Raw genomic sequence first — 23,190 nt, 5'->3', positions numbered from 1 at the left:
CATTTTCTAGCCGAAGCAAATAAAGCCTGTCAATAAAGTGAAAAGTAAATTTGACCTGGTTAACCAAGGCAACCTTCACACTAAGAACTAGTAAATAAGAGTAGCCCCAAATATCCCTCCAGATGTTAACTTCAACTTCTTTATGTGAAAACATGTTGTTGAAAACATTAAGAAACATCATCTGATAGGGGCTTTTATCTATTGCCCATTGCCTCCTGATGGGCAAAGTGAGGAAAAACCAGCTAACCTGGGGCATAAATGACCATAAAAAATGAACATAAGAAAATTCACATAGATGAGATATGCTGTAGCAGTCTATTCTACAGAACATGGAGACTTGGCCAAGGATGATGCCAGAGTAACAGGGCAAACTACCAAATAAGCTGGAAGGATTAACTGACATCAAATGCCAAAAATACTGGATGTCACAACTTGCAAGAACACAGCACCAACGGAAACCTCCCAAGTTGGTCTTGAGCACAACTGTGCAGTGGCAGAGGTCAGATCCATGTGTACATGTGCTCGGCTCAGAAACTTAGAAATGCAATCAGTTGTTAAGAATGACCCAGATGAAATGCTGACAGGAAGGGGGGGATATGATAATGAAAAAAAAAAGTGGACTTATCTTGAGGTGCTTAGTATTTCCATATGGGGACTATAAGCAGGTTATACAACACAAGGTCACAAGTGTGGCTCTTTTTGCATGACCAGAGTGCTATGGAGGGCAGGAAATCAACCTGCCTAGCAGGTTTCTAAGAAAATGTACATTGCTACCAGAGAATAGGAGAGTTTCCTATACTGACTGCTCATCTGGGCCCCTAACGTCCTTAAGACATCTCTTGTAAAATCTCTCCCCTTTGAAAGACTCTGAAACAATTCACCTTCTGCTTCTCAGCCTGAACTCTCCAGGTGCCATCTCTTCCTCCTCAATTGAGTCCTTCCGGGAAGCCAGAAGCTAGGAACACTTCCCATGTACACTTACCTGCAGCCTCAATTATCCATGAGTTGTTGTTATTTTTTTTTCCTCCCTTCTGGAAATGAATTCCTTCACTCGGAGCTTGTTTCAATGGCTGCCTCTAGTCCATCTCTAGAGGACTCACAAGCTGCCAGCCTCCACACCCCCTAATTCCATTTATGGAGTGTTTAAGTTATCTTTTAATATATAAATACCAAATTTTAAAAGCCCCACATACTCATCTCTCTTTCCCAGCACCTTGAGATAATGATCTGTGTGCATTTCTTGATCTCAATGTGCTCCCAAACTCTGTGTCAACAGGACGCCACTCTGCTCCCTATTACTCTACCATCGCTACAATACTTGCTCAAATGACTGATGACCTCATGTGAATAATCCAGTTCACAAGGTTCATTTTGTCTTGACTTCTCTGTAATACTCGATCCAGGGAGCAGTTCCTCATTTATTTCTTCTTACTTTGTCCCTCCACCATTAATAATCCTTTTGATTAGAAAATTTCCTCCACCCTGCTCTACCTTTCAAAATCTAGTCTTTGGCTCTTACTAAATATTGGTGTTCCTAATGTGTGGTGGTTTAAAGAATGGCTCCATATGTTCCTATGTTTGAAAGCTTGGTCCCTAGTTGATAGAACTGTTTGGGAAGGACTAGAAGGTGTGGCCTTATTGGAGGTGTCACTGGGGATGGGCTTTGAGGTTTCAAAAACCCAAACCATTCTAGTTGATTCTTTCTCTACCTCCTGATGTCAACATGTAAGTTCTCAGTTACTGCTCCAGTGCCATGCCTGCATATTGCTATCATGCTAACAACCAGGAACCTCTTGCCAAGAATTCCCCCTTACTCCATTAGTTTTAACAATCAGTACATTTTCGTACTCAAACAGTCCCCACCTTTCTTCTAAACTGTAGACTTTACTCAATGGTCTGTTGTGCACTCCAGTGAGTTACTACAATCAGTTAAAAAGTAATAATGTCCCCAAATTATATAACACTATATTTCCCAATCTTCACCTCCCTAAAATATTTTACTAGTCAATCAGACTTGGGCCCATAAATCAAGTTAGATTCCTATCTCTTTCTTTAGCCACAGAGGAATCTTGTTAAGCTAACCTATTCAAAAGTTTTAAATGAATGAATTACACCCTCACCCTTATCCCTTGAACCACTGCCAGGCCTCCAAGCTGGCACCCTGCCTCTATCTTCCATACTGTTCCATGCCAATGCCAATGCATTTTCCACAGTCCTCAAAATAACTGTTCTAAATGCAAATGTGTACTTCTTTGCCCAGTGACACCCTACCACCCTTGTTCTCAAGCCAAATTCTAAGGACATTAGCATGGAAAACAAACAAGGTCCTCTGAGATGCTTTCCAGCCTGACATCTTGTACTGTCATTTCCAAAGTAGTCTCCCATCAACAATGACCTTCCTGCAAAACCATGAACAGGCAAATGTTTTCTTAGAAACATGCCTTAGGACATACTGATTGATCCCCAGCATAGGGAGGGCCACATCCTTCTCTGGGCATAGAGTGTGTGGTACGGTTAAGAGCACACATCCACCTTGCAGCCAGATCCTACATCATAGCTGTAGAACCTGAAGCAAGTTGCTTAACTCTTGGACTTCGGTGTTCTCATTTACAAAGCATGAACAGTAGTATTTGCTGTAGATTGTGTGAAGATTTCATGAGAAGACTGTATTACCTTTCACATACTTAGCTGTGCTCTTCTTATCATATCATCATTGAGATGACAATTCCTGTCCCCTGCCTGCTATCAACCATCACTCAAGTGCTATTTTTGCTGCTGTTGGCTCCCTGTTCAAATGCTCTCACTGTACTGTTTTATGTATCTTCCCATTACTCTCAGAAGGCAGGAAGGCAACTTGACAGGTATCCTAAGGGTCTTTGCAAGCATCCTGAAATGATTCAATACCTTCCTTATGAACGTAAACTTTAAAGCAAATATTAAAAAATAAATAAATGAAGGAAGGAAGGAAGGAAGGAAGGAAGGAAGGAAGGAAGGGGAGTTTACAAGTTATAAGGGAAAGGAATTACTCTTCATCTGTCAGGAGAATCCCCAATGTTTCTATCAACCTGTTTGTGGACTTGCAAAGCTGCATGTTATCATCGAAAAAAATCTCAAGTCAACTGCATATATGGATAGAAAAAAATCCCTCAAAACAAGCCCCATGCCTGTACTTAAGAACGGCCTTAGAAAGGAGATCCCAAAGCTGGGACCTAAGCATGAGCAGGAATGTGTTGGGAAAGGAAGGACATGTGACTTAAACCACCTAGACGGTATGTAGAGAAGGACAAAATAACTGAAACAGAAAACAATTCAGGTGAGCTCTAGGAAAGGTGACTGGGAAGATGGCTGAGAAAATCCGTGAAGGCTTCCTTGAGTGTCAGGTTGAACAGTTTAGACTTGACAAGAGAAGGTTCAACTCGGGTTTATTTTAACTTTAAGAAAGATAACATTTGACAGCGCCAAGAAAGGGGGGTAGGGGGGCAGGAAAGGGAGAAGAGAGACCCATTAAGAACCAACTGAAACTGTCCAGGTAAGTGACAAGGAGAAAGGAGGCCTTAAAAAAAATGGCATTAAAAATCAAAGTAGCAAAATCAACAGAAGTCAGATGTGGGAGGTGAGGAGATAAAAAAGGAAAAATGAAAATTGGAAACTAAAATAGTCTGTGGAACTAGCTGGTTGTAGATTAATTATATGGAAAAGAGGCTGAAGATTTAGGGGAGTTATCCTTTCAGGGTTCAGTCTAAGCATTAAAAGCGCCAGTGGTCAAGGAAGTGGCCATGTCCAGCAGATCCCAGAATTTATGACTTTGGGTTTCAGAGGAAAGGTCAGAGCTATAAAGACTTGGGAATCATCAGGAGCATCACTGGGTCATTGAAATCGTCAGCATACAGAAGACTGACCACACAGGGTCCTTGTAAAGCCAACAGCAGAGTGCATAAGCGTGGGAATGGCAATATTCATGGGGATCATAATCCGAGAGACGAAGACAAGGGAGAGGGAGAAGTGAGAGGTGCAGGAGAAGCAAGCAAAACAAGCCACCGTGCTAACATGGCAGACGACAAGGCAGGGTTAGGGGTCATACAGACAAAGGAGATGCTACACCGGATGTTAACCGCTCCAAAGACCAGCGGAGGACTGGAAAGCAGCTGCTTTCTATGTAATGACGCTAATGGATGGGTGGGACCGCGTGGAAGTTGCCCTCGGGAGGTGAGAGAAGGCAGAAGTTGTGAGCCTTTAAATAAACCTCACAGTCAGAACGCAGAGAGAAACGTCCCAACAAGTGTTGAGGTGAGGACGAGGGCAAGGATTTTTGGGAATCTTCTCAGGCTTCGGTTTTCTTCCGTATTATGAGGTAAAACTTGGTAATGGCTGCCAGCTAAGTCAAGGAGTCAATGGCCAGGGCAAGATCTAGACGGTAAGACTGAGGAATAAGCTCTGAGAACAGGTCTCCGAGGTGGTGGATATGAAGGAGGGGTAGAGAGGCTGTCATTCCCTTGGACTGTGAACGGGGCTTCTTTGGGGCGAGCTGAAAGAGGGCGCCATGAAGCTAGGTTTAGTAGTGTCCGGAGGGCAGCTGTGAGGTGAACGCCACCCTACTATTTTTCATGGAGGAGTAAGAAGTGAACTGTCAGCTTGGGAGTGAATGCTCATGAATGGGTTGAGAAGCCCCAATGGCTGCTGAGGCCACTGATGCATCCATGATGAGAGACGCTGGCTGTCAGCAAGGAACCCTACAACTCTGCCCTTAGAACCGGCCTCTGGCAGGAAAAACTTGGGTCTGAGACTAAAATGAATTCAGGAAGGGAGAAGGAGAGTCCAAGCTCTCCTTGGTAGATGCTAAAAATAAAGGTCAGGGGTCCAGTGGGGGAGTCCACAGCTTAATTCAGCCTGACTCAAAGCAACCCTGCCCCATTCACTGGCCTTCAAGTGTCCTTATAAGAACAGAACTAGTCAATCTAGAATTACAAGGGTTAGGGCAAGTTGGAGTTGGTAACATCCTGCAGTCTGACCTTATCATGACCTAAAGTGCACCAAGTGCCACTGAAAGATAAACATTTTTTTTCCTTTCTATAAACCACACAGTAAGTTACTAAGATGCACACAAATTGAAGTTTGAAATATGACTCTGTGCCTTTAAGAGTCTGGTAGAGTATTTAGTGGAGTGCAGCATAGCCTCACACTTGCTGAAAATGGAAAAAAAGAAAAAAAAATTTTTTTTTTTTTTTGCACATGAATTCTCTTGACCTCTCCCCCTCAAAATCTGGAGGCTGAAGACTCTAAATCCTATGCGGTGCTCCATGAGTATGGAATGAAATATTCAGAGAAGGGTGGAGCCTCTCATTTCAATTTCAATTCCATGTAGCCAACCACAAGGAGGGAAAAACTCCACATCTGGAGTCTTTGTCTCGGACAGCGGTTTTCAACCTGTGGGTGGTGATGCCTTTGGGGGTCACTTAAAAGATAACCTGCATATCAGATATTTGCATTACGATTCCTAACAGTAGCAAAATTACAGTTAGGAAGTAGCAGCTAAAATAATTTTATGTTGGGGGAGGGGTCACCCCAATATGAGGAACTGTATTAAAGGGTTGCAGCATGAGGAAGGTGGAGAACCACTGCTCTATAGGGAAGTAAGAACCCCTTTTGCTGGGTGATCTGTTCCCTACTTTTGCACTACAGTGAGTTTAGCAAAACTGAATCTACAATTATTCTTGTTCTTTTTCCAATGAGTAACTGCATTCATATGCAAAGTGAAAGTAACTTTATAATCGAGGATGCATTATATTAGACTGAGACACGGGCTATAAAAATGCAGCATTTTGTATTTTAACTAAAAATCTACAACAGCGGAAACCTCAAAGACAGGTAAAATAGTTCTCTACAAATGGTAGCACACTGCTGAAATAAAAACATGAATTTCAGTGACTCTGTATTTAGAACATGTATCAATGGAGGGAGGGAGGTACCCCTCTTTTGCCTTCAGAACATGGCCTTCCAAACTTTTATGAGCACTTGCCTGATGAAGTTAAGCTATCTGTCAAAACCCAGACGACAGAAGGAGTGTCCCAATGTAGATATTTAATGCAGTGCATGAGCAGGTTGCTCCAGGCTGCTGCAGCTCCACAGACAAGGGCACGCACAGAGGCATTTATTCCTTTAAAATGGCAACTTCTGCCTTAAAATCATGTTTTTCAAGAGGAAAGAACACTTTTACCTGAGCAGCTACATTACTGTTATTATTTAGATAATAAAACCATTTTAACCCAATCCTGTGCATGCCTGACTTCTAAAAGCCACTTTGAACAAAGAAAAATCATTCAACCATCAAAGAAATTATTGGTTCATAGTTACGACTGACATTATTTACTGAAGGTTGTATTTACTGTTTAGTGACTACCAGGAAACTGCTATTCTCTTAAAGGAAGTGTGACTGGGCAGACAGGGGAGGGATATAGACATTCATTTCATATCCTGTAAACCTGTACAGAGGGCTGCACTCGGTTTTAATTGGCTGAAGGGGGTGTTAGAAGCCCCCCCCCCCCCCCTTTTACCACAGAGGTCACTGAAACTGTGAAGATTACAATGGCATGGCCCCTGGCTGTCCATTTCATCATAAATGAAACTGAAAACAGAATCAACTCCAGCACGAATGAACGCTCAAAATCCACGACTTTCAGACTCATTCTAGATTCTAAATCTAGTCTCCCTGGTCCCTTGATGACTGCTTGTGTTCTCAGACTGTTAGCATGTTTTCATGCATGTTCTTTTGAACCTATATATGATACACACAAAAGTCTATTTTATCTTTGACAAACATTCACTTCCTAATTTACATATATCTAACAAGTCAAAAGCATAATGCCTGTATTTTGGGTTTGGGTTTTCTGAGATTTTTTTTTTTCCTAGTGCAAGTTCTGAATTTTGCAACTCCTTGTAGATTCAAATGTATTAACACTGGACAAAATGAGCACTAATTAATCATAACTATTGGTAACAAAGGCCTAACACAATTCCCATCACCATAACTACCTTTCTGACAGTTTTGTTTTTTAATCTACTTGAAAGTCAGGCTTAAAAAAAAAAAAAAAGAAAGAAACAACATAGTATATGGCTTATATTTTTACTTTTCAGACAAACAAGCTTCATCCTCCATGGTCTGAATTAGTGGCATTTTGTTACAAATGTATCCCTGGCTCAACATGAAAGCTCTCTGATTATACAACAGGTATTTGAAAACAATGTTACAATCAGAGCGAAGGCAAGAAGCACAGTAAAGATGACTGAAATCGGAGAACACCTAAAACCGACTATTTAGATACCATCGATCTTTATTATTATCAGCTACAACATGCAGGATGCTTGCGGAGGGGAAAGTGGTGAGCAGGAGATTAAGGGCATCTTGGAAACAGCTCCCAGATTCGGGCCTTTATGAGTGGCACACTGAGGTTAACTATCAGTTTAACGTTGAATTAATTTACCATCCTAAGATAAATTTAACATTTACTGTTGTCCTTGTTTCAAGCCTGTTCTGAATCTTACAAAAAAAAAAAGTTCGCAGAGGAATCTACAGATATGAAGCTTGACGGGCAGTATATGGTCATATAAATTCCTATTCTTTTCCTCAGCTTTTTACAGAGGAGGTACACATTTATAAACAGCAAAATACTTTACAAAAGACGGGGGGGGGGGTGGGGGGGTGCATCTCCGGCATCTAAGGACCAGTCTGCTGCATATGTGTTTTGATTCCTTTTTAATGTCTTCATACCACTGGCAACATCCGAGTAAATTCTAAAAAACGTTTCCTCAAAGGAGAAAAAAATAAAAATAAAAACTTTAATCTACAATAAGGAATATATTAAAGTGCTGGAGGAGGGGGTGGCGGCAGCGGGGGTGTCAGGAGAAAGTATTTCCAGGAAGCTTGTTTTTAGAATTCAAAACAACCACCACCAAAATACGTGGCGGGGGGGGGGGGGGGGAGATCTTTGAAAAATGCTGGTTGGGAAATGAAACTTAGGTTCCTCGCGTCCCCTCTGCTCCAGTGCTTATACGGTAGGGCAAAAGCCTTTCTGGTCGACTTCACCAAAATGCGCACTTCATCACAAGAGGCCCGGTCCTCCCACTCCAGTCCTTCAGTCCCAAATGCTGCGTGGAAGAAGGGAGAAGGGTACGAGAGGGGGGGGGGGGGGTCCCTGGCAGCTGCCCCCTCGCTTTCTTCGCAGTTCAGGTTTGCACACTTGCAGTTGTTCCCAGTCTTCCTACGTGTGCGCACTGGAGAGTGAGGAGCTTCAGCCCGCTCTCCCAGGGGGTGGGGGGGGAAAGGGACCACGGAAGGAGAGCGGAGGGGAGGGAGGAGGCAGGGGCGCCGATGCCCCGCGGGGCCCTCCCACAGTGGCGCTTGGGGTGCGCAGGGCCCGCGCATCCCGCCACCCTCTCCTCCTCTCCTCCCTGCTCCTCTCCCGGAGCCGCCTGACCGGCGGGGGTGCAACCCACACTCCTGCGGGGGCGCCCGGGTGCTGCGCACCACCAGCCCGAGAGCCGGGATCCCCGAGCCACTCACCGCAGCAGCAGGAGCCCAGCAACAGCGCCGCCACCAAGGGCCACATCTCCGCGCCGCCCGGGGGAGGAGGGGGGTCGCCGCCGCAGGTGTCTGGAGCAACCGCCGCCTCCGCTGCCTTCCAGGGAAACGAACAGCAAGCAGCGCCGCAGCTAGACAGTTACCGGCAGCAGCGGCCGCCCAGGCTGCCCGGGGACGCGCGCGCGCGTGCCCGCCGCCGCCCCGAACCCGCTCCCACGCCCCGCGCACGCGCACGCGCACTCCGCCCCGCCTAGCCGCCTCTGCTCGTTGACGTGACGCCAAGCTCACACCCAGCTCCGGGCAGGCTCCGGCAAGAGTGCGCCAAGACCCAGCTTGCTCCCGAGCTGGGCGAGCTGAGAGAGCTGGACTCCCGGCACACAACCCTCTCCGCCAGTTCCCTTCGGGCTTCGTGTCCTGGGTCGGCCTGCAGAACGCGTGGAGCGTGGAGCACACGCGCCCCTGCGCAGCCGGGCTCTCCCCGTCTCCCGCGGCCAGCTCACCCTGACCTCGAGAGCCGCCCAGCCCCAGTCCTCCTCCTCTCCGGGAGTGGGCGCTGCTTCTGCTTTCACCGCGTCCCCTCCCAAGGCACCGCCTTCTCTCCTGCGGCCCTGGAGCCCCAGGGCGGGAGCTGTGATCAAGTCCAAGCCTCCGAGAAGCTCCTTCCCTCTGGCTTGCTTCCCCTGGCCCTGTGCCCTCCCCACCGCCTGACTTGGTCCAGAAGCGGTCCTCGTCCGTTCTTCTTACTTTGTTGGCTAATGTTTTCATCCCCTCCATTCAGGGCTAGACAGACAAGCTCCTTGCATGATGAGTAGTTTGAAACGAGAAAGGCAAAAACCACGGTGGTGGGGGGCTGGGGGTGGGGGGCAGGGTCACAAGGATTGTGGCAGACAGGTCCTAGTGTGAGTAGACAGATCCATGAGACTACCAACAGTGTTGAGAACCTGGCGTTATGTCTGCATCTGTGTAGACCTCTGCCCTGTTTGAGTTCAATTCTTGAACAAAAATGTAAAAATAATTTAAAATGTGGGTGAAGCCACACCCTTCATCCTGAAGCAAAAGGCTTTTGCCTTTATCTAAGTAGTAAGGGGCTGCACATCCTGCCCACCCTCTGGGTGATATTGGCTATCACACTATTCCACTTCAAATCTACCCGAGCCATCTTCAAAATATCCAGTGTGACAGTAATACAATTCAGGATTATATATATATTAATATATATATATATATATATATATGCCACTGTCTATGATGCTGTGACAGTGTGTCCTTATTTCACAATACTTTCCTAGAGAGACACCCGCTCCTTTTAGAGAGAGTACCAACAACAAAGTAAAGGAGGATTCCACCGAACTCGGTCCCGAACCAAATGTTTATTGAGCTTTCTGTAAGGAGTTACTTTTGGTCCAGCAGAATGGAAGATCTCAAAGCAACCACACCTGAAATTTTCACGGCAACATGCATGTTTTCCTCATCCTTCTGTTACCTTCCCAGAGTCTGTGTACTTTAGCACCTACTTAGAGTTGGCTGAGAGGCCCGGGAGGGGTGTCTGGAATCTCAAGGGAGGTTTCAATGACCTTCCTCACAGTCTCCTTCCATGAGGACCCTACCTCGAGAGTCACAAGTAGTCACAGCTGCTCTGAAGAAGACCATGGCTGTTATGCTCAGAGAATAGCACTCGACCACCATCCTTTAGTATATAACTTTTCTGTGGGGTGTGTGTGTGTGTGTGTGTGTGTGTGTGTGTGTGTGTGTGTGTGTGTGAGAGAGAGAGAGAGAGAGAGAGAGAGAGAGAGAAACATTTTCTCCACATTATCAATCCCTTAAAACTAGAAGGTGTTCTTCGCTTTCCATTGATCTAGGCAATGGAAATTATTATATAATAAATGTATAGTAAATGTGTTGTGACTTGAGGGTTAGAGTTATGATGGTAATGATTTGAACGGGAGCCTAGACATCCTGAGGCTATCAAAGGAACTGGTTGATTCTAGTCTACCCACTGCTGAAGGGATACAAAACAGTCATCACCCACCAGACTTGGAGCATTAGGGACACTGTGTATCAGAGAGCAGCTGCTTGGCTAAAAAAGGCTGTCAGCTGTCCCTGGAAGCAACTAACTGGGTAGAGCTGAAGAGTGACTGGAAAGGACTGTGCCCAACCTGCCCAGGTGGAGATATAGTGATGCTCTGTTATGCTAGGAGCTACTGGGGCCATGTGCTTAAGTTTTTTTCTGCAGATATTGGAAGGGGCTTCAGGTGAATCAGAGCCTCCTGGGTGATAACTGTCCTCTCAGGCATTCAAGATGAGACATGTTAGGGTTGGGGTGGGAGCTATCCCAGAAAAAAAAAATCCATAGCAACTTGCTTAGATTTGATAGTGTCTCTCTGAAATAACTTTAAACTACAACTTCAGAACCTCAATTCCTTGAAAGTTCACTTTTAATGGATCCAAGCATTTACCCAGACTTTGAGCTCGGCATGGGAGAGGAGGGATGGTACACATTAGAAATTCTGAACACAGCACACATAAACTATATTAACTAAATGAGTCTCCACACAGGCTGTGGAAAGGGTGCTGTCATGTCCAGTTTAGATGAGGAAACAGGGAAAGAGCACATGATACTTGCTGATGCTCTCTGGAGATCTACCCTGTGCCCTTCCCCCTGCATTTTCTTATAAATCTCAGACATGGGGTTCCCCCTTGGTGTGCACAAATCACTTCCGTCCTTATAGATGAGGAATGTGAAGCTTGGTTACAAGGTCAGAGGAGGGGCTATGATCAGAAATCTAGCTACTCCAAGGCCAATGGACTAGTCACAGCCTTCTCTCCCAGTTCATGACTAGTTCCCTCTCCCTCACATTCTGTCTCAACCACACATCTCCTTTCCTCTACCTCCCAGCCAGCACTACATCTGCCTCTAACCAGGTCTAAAATCTCATGTTGATACAGTAATATACTTATTGTTGCCTTTCATGTTACTAATTACTTCCTCCATTTAGGCGAGGCACATAGTGGCATGAGAGACACAGAGCTATCTCAGGTCCCCCTGAAAGCCAGCTGCAGAGTCTCGAGTGCCTAGCAAGACATGGCCTTTGAACAGGACAGGATGCAGTTTTCTTCACTAATGGACCTACTAGGATCTCACAGAAGCCCAAAGCCCAAAAGAAGGTCAGCATAAGTCAAATGGCCATCTCTTAGTTTCTGTGGTGTTAACCACTGAAATGATCTGTTTATGTGGCTTTTTGGCTAGTGCAAACTCATTCCTAGACAAAAAGAGCTCATTTGGGTCATTCTCATTGCCTGACACACAGTTACTGCTCAAGGAATGGCCATTGAAAGAATAAAGAAGTGTTCATAAACATCTGTGAACCAATTCTTGCACTATGCTTGAAGCCTACCTGGCACCAGACTTTAGTAGCATTATTGAGTTCCTGCATTCGACTCATTAGTGATCTGCTTATCAGCTGTTTGCAGCTCTTGACTGTATTCTCTTTCTTCTTAGTCTTGATGCTTCTAATTACTTACGTATATGTGTGTGTGTGTGTGTGTGATGCTTGTTTGTGCATGTATGGGTGCAAGTGCATATGTTTGCGCCTACCTGTAGAGACCAAACAACTACCTGGGATATCATTTCTCAGAAACTATTCTTAAAAAGTTCATAGATGAAACATCTTCCCAAACATTCTGATTATTTTTCAAATGAAGATTGCTATGTTTTTTTTTCTTTTTGTTTTGTTTTGTTTTTGTTTTAACATGTCTGGCCTGGAACTTGCTACATAAGCCAGGCTTGCTGGTGTCAGTGAACTCCAGTGATCCTCCTGCCTCCTCCTCCTCAGTTCTAGGATTACAAGACATCATTTAAAGGTCCTTGTATTCACAGATCATCACTAGGAAAACCTGGAATGTTAAACAAGCAGGATTGTCTCTCCAAAGGAATCTATAATCTGTTTTCCACCCAGAAGACCGAGAATGGAGTTGGCCAGTAGCCTAGGTGACCTCTGTGCTTTCTGTAGGACCATGCCATATTTTGTTCACATAAGTTCCCACAAGCAGGACTGGAGGTGGCTAACACCCTAGGTGTCCTCTGCATTATCTGTGTGACTGAAACCACACTCGATCCTCCCCCAGGTCCTTAAGATAACACATGTAGCCTATCTATAGAACCCATTTTCATGGAAGAAGTGACATGTTCTTTGAAAAGAGTTTCAATGTAATTATGCCTCATTGTGCATATGGGATTGTGTTACACAAGGAAACTTTTTTTTCCAGATTGTACTGTACTTAAATATGCCTGAAATCAACTGCCTGGTGTCAGACTCTCAGAATTTGAACCAACACTGATGACTGAGTCCTGTTGAACTGGACTTTCTTCTAGCTTCACACAGGTGGTTTCTCTGCCAGTTGTGATGTTTGTAAAGACCCTCCTCCCATATGTGTGTGTTGTCTATGTTATGTGTGTATGTGTTATGACTTACAAAGGTCGTGACTGATTATAAGCCATTCCAACAATGGTGGTCTCCCAATACAAAGGCCAAACTTCTAGTAGTTGTTTAGTCCAGGAGATTGGCTATGGCAGCAGTCACAATATGGTACTGGAGTCCCAGGGATGTTCTAAAGAGCTGCTGATCTTCGGTCTGTGCTGGAATTCTGAAATAGTAGGTTCTAACACCACTGTAAAGGAATTCCTTAGCATCAGGATACATGAACTTGCCATCAAGAGTGAAGTCCAGCAGGAGAGAAGCAAAACCATCCTTCTTCCATGTCCTTTTATGTGGGCTGCTACCAGAAGGTGCTGCCTAGATTTGGGGTGGGTCTTTAGAGTTCAAATAGTGCAATCAAGAAAATCCCTGAGGGCATTTCCCAGCCGCTTGGGTTTTAGGTGATTCCAGATGTAGTCAAATTGACACCCAAGATTAGACAACACATGATGATTCTGGAGATGATTTAGTAACTGAGCTTTCTCCACAACCCATCTGACCTTTTCAAAGGAGGTTTACATTTTTAATACCCTGGCCAGTGTCAGCTCACTTCTCCTCTGTGATCAGGCACTTTACACTGGCTCACTCTTCTGCTTTCTAGCTTCTATGCCCCACTCAGGTTGTTCTCTGTACGTATGTTCTTCCTATGTTCTCTTCTCTCCTCATCCAGTGAATTCCAAACTATCCTTCAAGGGCTGAGATTAAACATTACCTTGAAGACATCTTTCTTAACCCTATTTACTGCCTTTTCCATAACTCACCATTTCTTTACAGATTCAATTACTTGTCCCCTGACTCTCTGTTCACCTTGTCAATAAGTATTTATTTCTATATGTGTGTCTCTTCTCCCACCACGTTAGCTCAGAGGAGTTTGTCCTAGGTTTGTATCTCTGTACTAGCCAGGGTTATGCAGAGAAACAGACCTGACAGGCTCTGTCATACACTTATCCCTTGGTATTTGTGGGAGATTGGTTACAGGATTTCAAAACCTATAGGTTCTCAGGTCCTTTATATAGAATGATGTATTAGTCAAGGTTCTCTAAAGGAACAGAACCAACAGGATAAATAAATTCCAAAGAAGATTTATTAGAATGGCTCACATGATAGGGACATGGAGCCAAACATGAAGAGTGTGTGTATGAATTATATGAAAATATACCATTTATGATGATTCATCTGAGCTAGATCTAGAATCAGGTAAAAACATCTCCAGGGAGATCTGTGAGGGCATTTCTAAGAAGGATTAGCTATGGAGGGAGGACCCTCCTGTAGAGTGGGTAGCACCTATAACTACAGCCCAGTTATAGACAGGTCACAGGAAAAACAGTGGTCCTTTGCCCACCTGCTTTGCTCCTTTCTGGTGAATGCATCTACTGTTACTGGTGCTGTGTATGCCATCCTGAACCCTGCATCAGAACCCCACTTCTTTGACCTTCCAACATGGACTAAAGAAGCTCTCCAGGAATCCTCAAGGCTTTCAGCGCCAGGTTGGGGTTGCTGAGATATCCAGCCTCGTAGATTGCTGAGCCACAGGTTTCTCAACACAAATAATCTGTTTGCATGCAACTTATTTGATCATCTCTAGATTGATTACAGTGGTAGATACAATGGATATAACATGTAAAACGATGCTATCCTGTATTCTTTAGAAAAGTAATGAGAAGAAAATATCTGTACCCAGTTGCAAAATCACAATATCTTTTTCTGAACGTTTCCTGCCACATGCTGATTGAAAGTGTGAATGCAGAACCATGGATACACAGAGCCTACTCTGTGTATGCATGTGTGTAGGTAGGGGAATAGATAAGTAGATAGAAAAATAGCTGTCTGGAATGATGGATGTATAGATGGTCAGATAGATGGGGGTATTTACTAGAGGGATTGGATTATGTGATTGACGCTGGGAAGTCCCATGATTGGCCTTCTGCCAGCTAGGAATCGCGAAACTGGTAGCATTGCTCATCCCAAGTCTGAACTCCTCAGAACCAGGGAAGCCAATGGTGTAACTCTCAGTACAAAACTGAAGAGCTGAGAACATGGTGGACTTCTGCTGCCCCTGCTAAAGTCTGAAGGCCAGTGGATATGGAGTTCTGATATCCAAGTGCAGGAGCAGTGACGCATCCTGGTTTCAAAGACACAGAAACCTCTTCTCTTCCTTTTTGCTAGATTTTGGTCCCCAGCTGATGCCTACTCTATCTACCAACATCCATGTCAGTCTCGTCTCAAAAGAAGAACCAGTCGGAGCGGAAGTTGCTTCAACACAGGGCCATAGGACTGAGAGAGGGCTCTCCTGCCATTGAGATGCACTTCTCTCTGTACGACAGACACTAGCCCATGCTTGATTGTGCCTTGGCCATGGCAGTGTAGCGATTGTTGCTCCTGCCTCTGCTCCTCCTGCTGCTGGTGTACTTATGTGGGGACCCTATAGTCGTAGAAGTATGAAAGCACCAGAGAGAGTCACTTTCCAGGTAGACTTGGAAATCAAAGGGCACACCAGCTCTGAGAGCTGGTAGTGTTTGGGGTCTAGAAGCCCTTTGGTATCTAATGCTGTGTTTTGAGGGTAGACAGCATACACGTAGTTGATGTATGCAAGCTATGTGTATTTATTTTTTCATTATTGCTGTAGCAAAGAACAATGAACTTGGGGGTTTAAAATCACACATTATCTGGAAGTTCCAAGGAATAGAAATCCAAGGGACTCAGCTGGTCTCCCTGCTTGAGTCTCACAAGGCTGAAATCAAGGCCTCGGCTGGGCTGCTGTCCCTTCTGGAGACTCCAGGAAAGAATCTATTTCTAGCTTCATCTAGGTGGCAGACAGGCTTCAGCATGTATGGGATCAGGGTCTCTGCCGCCTTGTCATCTGCAGCCTGGAGTTCTTCCGTCTCCACACATCTCAGACCTCACACTGCACACTGATTCCTTAGGGTCTCCTGTTGCCTCTGCCTCCCCTCTTCTTCCCATGTTTTTAATTTCTAAGCTGACTTTCTTCCCGTTTTCTTGTCCACTTGGTAACCTAGGATAATCTCACTTTTGTAAGGTCTGTAAGCACTAGCTCATCCATACAGTCTCTGTTTCTTTACCAGCTAACACTAACACATCCATATAGTCCCGGGATTTGAGCTTAAAAGTCTTTGGAGGACATCATTCTACTCATTATAGATATGTTCTTTTTTATATGTCCTATATGAGTTCTCACAACATCCTCACCCCCCCCCCAAAGAGCATAGTTATACCCACTGTTCATGAGCAGAAAGCAAGGTTCTGGGAATTCTGTATCACAGCTAGTAAGTGGTACAGCTGGCCTTTGAACCTTGTCCCAAAGCTTAGATCCTGCCTCGGTCAGAATGAGGGAGGACTGAAATCCAGGAGATCTGCATGCCTGCCACTCCGATTTTACCTCTTCTGTTTCAATGATGCTGCTCAGCAAGGTTGTCACTGTCCACTGGAGATGCGCAGTCACCTCTGACGTACATTGTTCATGTGTTTTCTGTGTCCCAGCAGAAAACAGATGGCATGCTTCAATGAAGTTACTGGGAGGTTAATAACAAGCCCGTTGACAAGTCTGTGGGTGGAGTTACGGAACACCAAGAAGACAGGCAAGTTACCCTGTAGACACCAGCTGTCGTACCCTTGCTGTGGAGGGACACAGGGAAGAAATAGTCAGCAGACACCTGAGGAAATGTAGACACTGCAGGCAGGGTTGCATGGCAGAAACCATGACCTTCACCACAAACAGAGCCAGCCTGGCTTTTCAGAGGAAGGGTGTAAGAAAGACTCTGACTTCTTTCTCCATCCTCAACTCCTATTACTGGCAAATCTCAAACAGAAACCAGAGGGAAAGGGGCTGTTGGTGCAGGTGAAATTCTCCATTGACCCAGGGCACAGGAGAGAGGGGTAGAGGAAGGACTTGAAGGAAGCAATCAGCCCTGCAGGACAACCCCTGCAGCAACTCTTTGGGTACTGGCAATGACACAGACTCACTTTGGCAATGTTGGTTCCTATGGGGAAAAAAAAAAAAAAGACCATAAATGAGAAGTTTAAAGCCAGAGACCACTATGTCCAGTTCTGGAGGCCAGAGGTCCAGAGTCAAGGTGTTAACTGGGCCCTGATCCTCCTGAGGACTAGAGAAGACCCCTCCCTTGCTTCTTCTTAGTCACTGGCAGGGGGTCCTTGGCAGCCTGACTTGAGCTCTGGTCTCTGCCCCTCTCTGAGCATGCCCTTTGTCTCTATGTCCTCTCTTCCTCACATCAGGACTCGAATCACTGGTTTTAGGATCACTCTAAGTCCAATATCACCTCAAAACCCTTAACCATACCCAACTGCAAAGGGCCCATTCCCAAATTACAGCCATAGTCTAAGGTTCCAGGTGGATACAAATTTGCCCGACAGCTAGTCATAGCCAGTGAAGTGTGTTATTTCTGAACAGAAGCTTCAGTCCCAAGCATGCAATGTGCCTCTGCCGTGGCAATCAGCAGGACCCTGAGGATTGCTGTTCCCTCAGGCTGGGTCCTGGAGTGAGGATGAAACAGAAGATGGAGCTCCAGCTGACCCGCTGAGGCAGCACAAGAATATAAATAAACATGTCATCTTTCCTGACAGATGTCCCGTGCAGTGTTCAACCACAGTCCTGCTCTTCAGAGATATCCCCAGTTGAATAAAACTCCCTGCTTCCTTCTTTTTACATGCAAACATCCTCAAATGGTCCCAAACTGTGGCAACTATTTAGTATACTAATGCTCCTCTTTTAAGCCTAAGATATAGAAAAAAATCTGACTTTAAAGACCGCTGAGGGTCAAGTTTTCTAGGACAAGCAGCATGGGTGTTGTCTTGGTTACTTTACTATTCCTGTGAAGAGACACCATGACTGTGGCGGCTTGAAAGAAAATGGCCCCCAAAGCGAGTGGCACTATTAGGAGGTGTGGCCTTGCTGGAGTAGGTGTGGTTTTGTTGAAGGAAGTGTGTTACTGTGGAGGTGGGCTTTGAGCTCTCATATATGCTCAAGCAATGTCCAGTGAGACAGACCACATCCTTGTGCCTGTAAGTCAGGATGTGAGAACTCTCAGCTGTTTCTCCAGCACCATGTCCGCCTGCATGCTGCCTCGCTTCCCATCATGAAGATAATAGACTAAACCTCTGAACTGGAAGTGAGCCACCACAATGAAATGGTATCTCTTCATAGCAACAGAATCCTTAACTAAGACAATGATCAAGGCAACTTATCATAAAAGGAATTTGTTGGGAGCTTACAGTTTCAGGGTGTTAGTCCATGACCATCATGGTGGGGACCATGACAGCAGGCAGGTAGGCATTGCTCTGGAACAGTACCTGGTTGCTTAAATCCAATCTGAGAGTTGGAGGCAGGAGGGAGGGGACTAACTGGGGATGGCATGGGCTATTGAAAGCTCAAAGCCCACCCCCAGTGACCCACCTTCTCCAACAAGTCCACATCTCCTATTCTTTCCCAAATAGTTCCACTAACTTGGGACCAAGTATTCAGACATATGAGCATATGGGAGTCACAGTTACCCAGACCACCCAGATGTTCATTGTAATTGACTATAGAATAGTTGTCTACATTTTAGATTGATAATCCTGTCACCAGTTTCTGCCGAAATCTCATCACCAGCAGCCAGGAAGGTCAGTAGAGGACTCCTTTTCCTGTCTATATCAAGGCTTTCTGGGAGTATCCTTCCTGCCCTGCTCTGTTCACGTGTGCAAAAACTGTCAAAAACAGTACCTCACCAAGATGATTCATCTATCAGTTCTCTGGGTATATCTCCTGATCTCTAACTCTGGGCCAGTGGCTGTGGGCCAGGTCACACAGATTTGTCAGACAGTCACTGTGAATGCAATGTGGATGAAGTAGGACCACTCTCCCTGATGAGACTCCTCCAGATCTGGAATTGGGAGAAAGGTTGGTGGGTCTCTTTAACCTTTCTTATTTGTATTGAAGGGAACATGGGCATGGCGGCCCCACACACCAACCTCTGCTGCAGAAACTGAAACGTCCCCCTCTCTCCACCACCACATCTTTCTTGACCACAGTGGGACAGGAAGCCAGTTAGTCACAGTGTGACCTGAGAGTATAGTTCCCCAGGGTGGCACCTGTGTCAACAGCAGCCCTGAGAGTTTGCCTGAAATGCCATTCTTATGCTGCACCCAAATGCCTAAGTGGGACATCTGGGAGGGCCCAGCAGTTTTGGTTTGGGTGAGTCTTCCAAGGGATCTCTATAGAAACATGTGACTGCCTCTGGCCTAGAGTAGAGCCTAAGAAGGCAGGTGGCATGCCTTCAGAGGGATATGAAGTATTCACATGTCCTCCTTGGCTTCTCTCTGCCTTTTGTTTCTGCAGGAAAGTTCTATAGTAGGGAGACCCTCAGCTCTCCTGGTCTGCTGAGTATTTGGTGCTTTCGGCAGGTTGCAGATGTCAGCTGGGCTTTTGCAGAACTCAGTGGATAAAGTGCGTCGGCCACAGTGAGGCCTCTCTATGGACAGCCGGGTCTCCAGCACCTCACGCTGAAGGAGGGGATCCCTTGTCTGTTCTGACAGAAACCAACATGTACTTCCAAGAGGCATGAGGAGTCTCTGCACTCTCTCTAGTCAGTTTAGACTCAGTTTTGGAGACAGGGTTTTTGGTAATTACAAGGTGCCCTTTTATGTATCCGTCAAGAAACTGAGTGTCTGAAATCTGCGCTAATGTCTCCTGAGTTTCCATTGAAACTGTCTCCTGACATTTTGATAAAACTTGGAAAGCTTCTATAGGCAACACCCTTGTCCAGAGAATGAAAAAATTTAAACCCAGGGTTCCCTGGGGGAATGACAGATCAATACCCATTCCACCCGGTGGCAAACTCAGAAGCCGGTGTGGCATTGTGTGGATGAGAACAGAAGAAAACTATACTTTACTGTAATTGGAAAGAAAACTTGTTCATTTTCAACAATCCTGGGGGCCAGACCACCTGGAGCTGGTTCTGAGAAACTAGGCAAGATGCTTGGCCCAACCTGCTCTGTCTTGGAAAGTTTGGGAGCATTCTAGACAGGTCAAGTGTGAGTATTGGTCCCCTAGAGATGGAATAATCTAGATTACCATCTGTGCTTCGGAGTGGATAAAACCCCTCTTCTTTTTATTTGTTCAGATGACTCTCTTGTCTGACAGTGATGGAGGAGTATGCTTGCCATTTGTGTCCCAATATCTGACCCTGTACCCAGCTAGACTTTCTTTTCGTGACTGAACCTATGCCTATGCAGTTTCCTTTTTCTCTCCTAAGAAGTGTTTTTGCACCAGCAGACTTGAAAGCTAGATGAAAAGCTATCAAAGCTCTAATGGGAGGAATCGATAGTACTATACGTAAGTGAGTACATATATCACAAACGACAGGCTTATTTCTATGCAAGTTAAGATGTTCCCAGCACCTCTAATTGGCTCCCTGCCTAGATGTGGCATGCATGCTCTGAGGAATATACATGGCTAGGCTCATCCTGCCGAGACAGAGTGGATAGCTAGGTATGGGTTGTGATTTGATTTTTCTTCAGGAACCTTTCTGTGGCTGCTCTAGCTGGCCCAGGCCTAGGGCCTGCTGAGAATTCCCCCATCACTTACCCCTTTGCATTCAGGCACTAAAAGTTGTTTAAATGCAAATTATTTTCCAGGCAGTAGAGCCATTATTATTCATTAATATTTGGCCTCTAATGAGTTTATCAGCTTAGAAGAGAATGTGCTAGGGTCTTTAGGTAATAGAAACTAAGGAGATATGTTTTAATAATGATGGGTGGAAAGCATATGAGAGTAAGTTCTATAGCAATATAGCTGGAGACTCAGGCATGTCATGAGACACTGGTTACAAGGGAAGACATAAGATGAAGGAAGCAAGTATGAAAGTGGACGTCAAAATGCCTTCACAAATGTAGGTGGTTTGTGCCTGACCTTCTTAGCATTCGGAGCAAGACCATTTACAGAACCTTTGCTGGGATGTGGATAAATGAATACCACCTGGAATGTGGCATCATTGCCTCCCAGAACTTGCTCATCTGTCATGCCCAGGTCCTGTGGGTGTAGTAGAAAAACAAACTACATAAAAAATATGCCTTTGTAGTGCTTCCAGAGGTCCATAAGGCAGAAAGGGCAGAAACTACAAGGCTCGGCCTCAGGGACATGCCTGGTTTATTTGAGGAAGATTGGGTTGGGAGAATGGTGGTCAGCAGGACAGACCAGCTAGATTAGCGTGAAGGGAAGTGAGACAAGCAGGTCGAGGGTGATGGAAACTCCAGATCACGCAGGACCTTCCTAGACTTGAAACTACCTTTTACCCTGATGAGGGTTTTTGAGGTCAACAGTGGTCATCTCCCAACTTACAATACAGCTAGAGGCCTGGAATGATGGCTCATACCTGTAATCCCAGTACTGAAGAGGTAGATACAGGAGGATCAGGGGGCAGCCTCAGCTACATCGTAAGTTTGAGGCTATCCTGGGCTACATGAGCCACTGTTCAAAAAAAAAAAAAACAATAAAAGCCTATTACACATGTTGGAAAACTCAGTAAAAAGACAGAGATGGTAAATATTTTCAGTGAGGAGGTCTCTTCAGTGTACTGAGTCTTCTATTGTTACCAGGACAAAGTTAGCTAATATGTGTGGTCATGGGCCAATGACATCAGTCACCAAAACAGGAAGCTATTATATTTGGCAGTTACTGACCTTTGTGCCATTTCAGTGGTCCAAAGGAAAAACTTATTTTATACAACTACTTAAAATACATATATAGCATATATATCTATATATGTATATAGATTAAGTGGAGTTACCTACACAAAGAGATAATATGCCCCCAAGAGCAATAGATTATTTAACAAAAATTCCAGTGCCAGGCAAGAGATATTGTTCCTCCAATTGTTGATCGGGGGCCAAGAGGACCACAAAGCATGTAGTTTATTGCCATTGCCCTTGGCTGCCTCCCCAAACATGAGTGAGATCCTTCCTATTGCTGAAGACATCACAGTCACAGACTTGGAGAACTTACACGAGTACTGACCTGGAAGTCTCCTCCCTTAGGGCTAGCTCTCATGACGGTGTAAACTGCTATGGCAACTGTCAAGGGAGAAAAGTTATCAGCAGTCCTATGCAGCTGTAAATCTACAAACCACAATAATGACAAGCCCAGGAACACATCACCAACCGCGCAACAGTGGCACTTACATCTTGTGAAACCAACTGCTGACTTAAGGCTCACTCAGTAAGATGGAACTCAGGCCCGGCACTGTGAGCCTAGCCAAGAACCTATGGTTGGAGAGGTCGTAGACCCTAGAGAAGAACCCACAACTACCATTTTGCTAAACTAATATAATTTCTAATTGCCTTCAAAATACTTAGCCTTTTATTTTTACATTAGTGCAGCTCCTACTCCTTATCAAAAAACTTCTTTCGGCAGCAGAGGGGAACCATTACAGAGATCTACAACTGGTCAAAATTACCATGGGGTGCCTAACCCTAACTGATGCATCTATAATGTAATCCAAACACTTAAGACTTAGGGAAAATCATGGAAGAAATGGTGGGATGATTGCAAAAGCCAGAGGACCAGCACACATGCTGTGAGAGAGTGTCTTCTGGACGTGAGAGGAATGTTGCACCCTTGAACTCTCAACACCATACAACACCTGCATATGACTCTATCAGTTGATCTACTAACACTATCCGCAAAAGCTCACACGTCTCCACTCCCGTGGGAGGGTGTTATCTCTGAAACCTTCATGGGCAGCAGAGGGATGAGCTGCAGGAAGCAAGGAGGCATTTGGCACAACATGACTCAGTGGCCAGTGTTGGTTCAAACTTCAGGAATCTGGCCCCGAGTGGTTTATTTCAGGCACTTTTAAACACATCACAATCTGGTGAAAACTAATCTTGTGATAATGAGCTTAATCCCGTGTGCACAACAAATCACACACAAATCTGCTTGAGGAACAAAGTAATCTAAATGCAAGATAAGATATGCTACATCAAGACTCTTTGTAAACTACCTGTGACACCTTCCATAAAGACAAGTTCTATAGTTTCAATGAGAAAAAAAACAGGTTTAAAAAAGAAGGAGGAGGAGGAGGGTTTCCAGCCACATGTTTGCACAAAGGTCGCGAGGCTAGAAGTCAG

General features: G+C 45.1%; 1 protein-coding gene across 5 annotated transcripts in view; it reads right to left on the bottom strand.

Moving 5' to 3' along the window:
* Cd47 (CD47 molecule) overlaps positions 1–8,750 on the bottom strand; it is a 54,479-nt gene extending 45,729 nt beyond the window's left edge. For 3 of the 5 annotated variants that reach the window (XM_036203396.1, XM_036203392.1, XM_036203393.1), the window contains exon 1: positions 8,558–8,750. In XM_036203396.1, the coding sequence (XP_036059289.1) occupies positions 8,558–8,603 (46 nt within the window). In that variant the 5' untranslated portion in view covers positions 8,604–8,750. The remainder of the gene's footprint in view (positions 1–8,557) is intronic. The other 2 variants (XM_036203394.1, XM_036203397.1) reach the window with 2 other exon arrangements.
* Between the last annotated feature and the right edge of the window lie 14,440 nt (positions 8,751–23,190).

Source organism: Onychomys torridus, chromosome 12, assembly GCF_903995425.1.
Source record: "Onychomys torridus chromosome 12, mOncTor1.1, whole genome shotgun sequence".
NCBI lineage: Eukaryota > Metazoa > Chordata > Mammalia > Rodentia > Cricetidae > Onychomys > Onychomys torridus.
The sequence above is the reverse complement of the archived record's forward strand: the minus strand, read 5'-3'. Positions and strand labels throughout refer to the sequence as shown.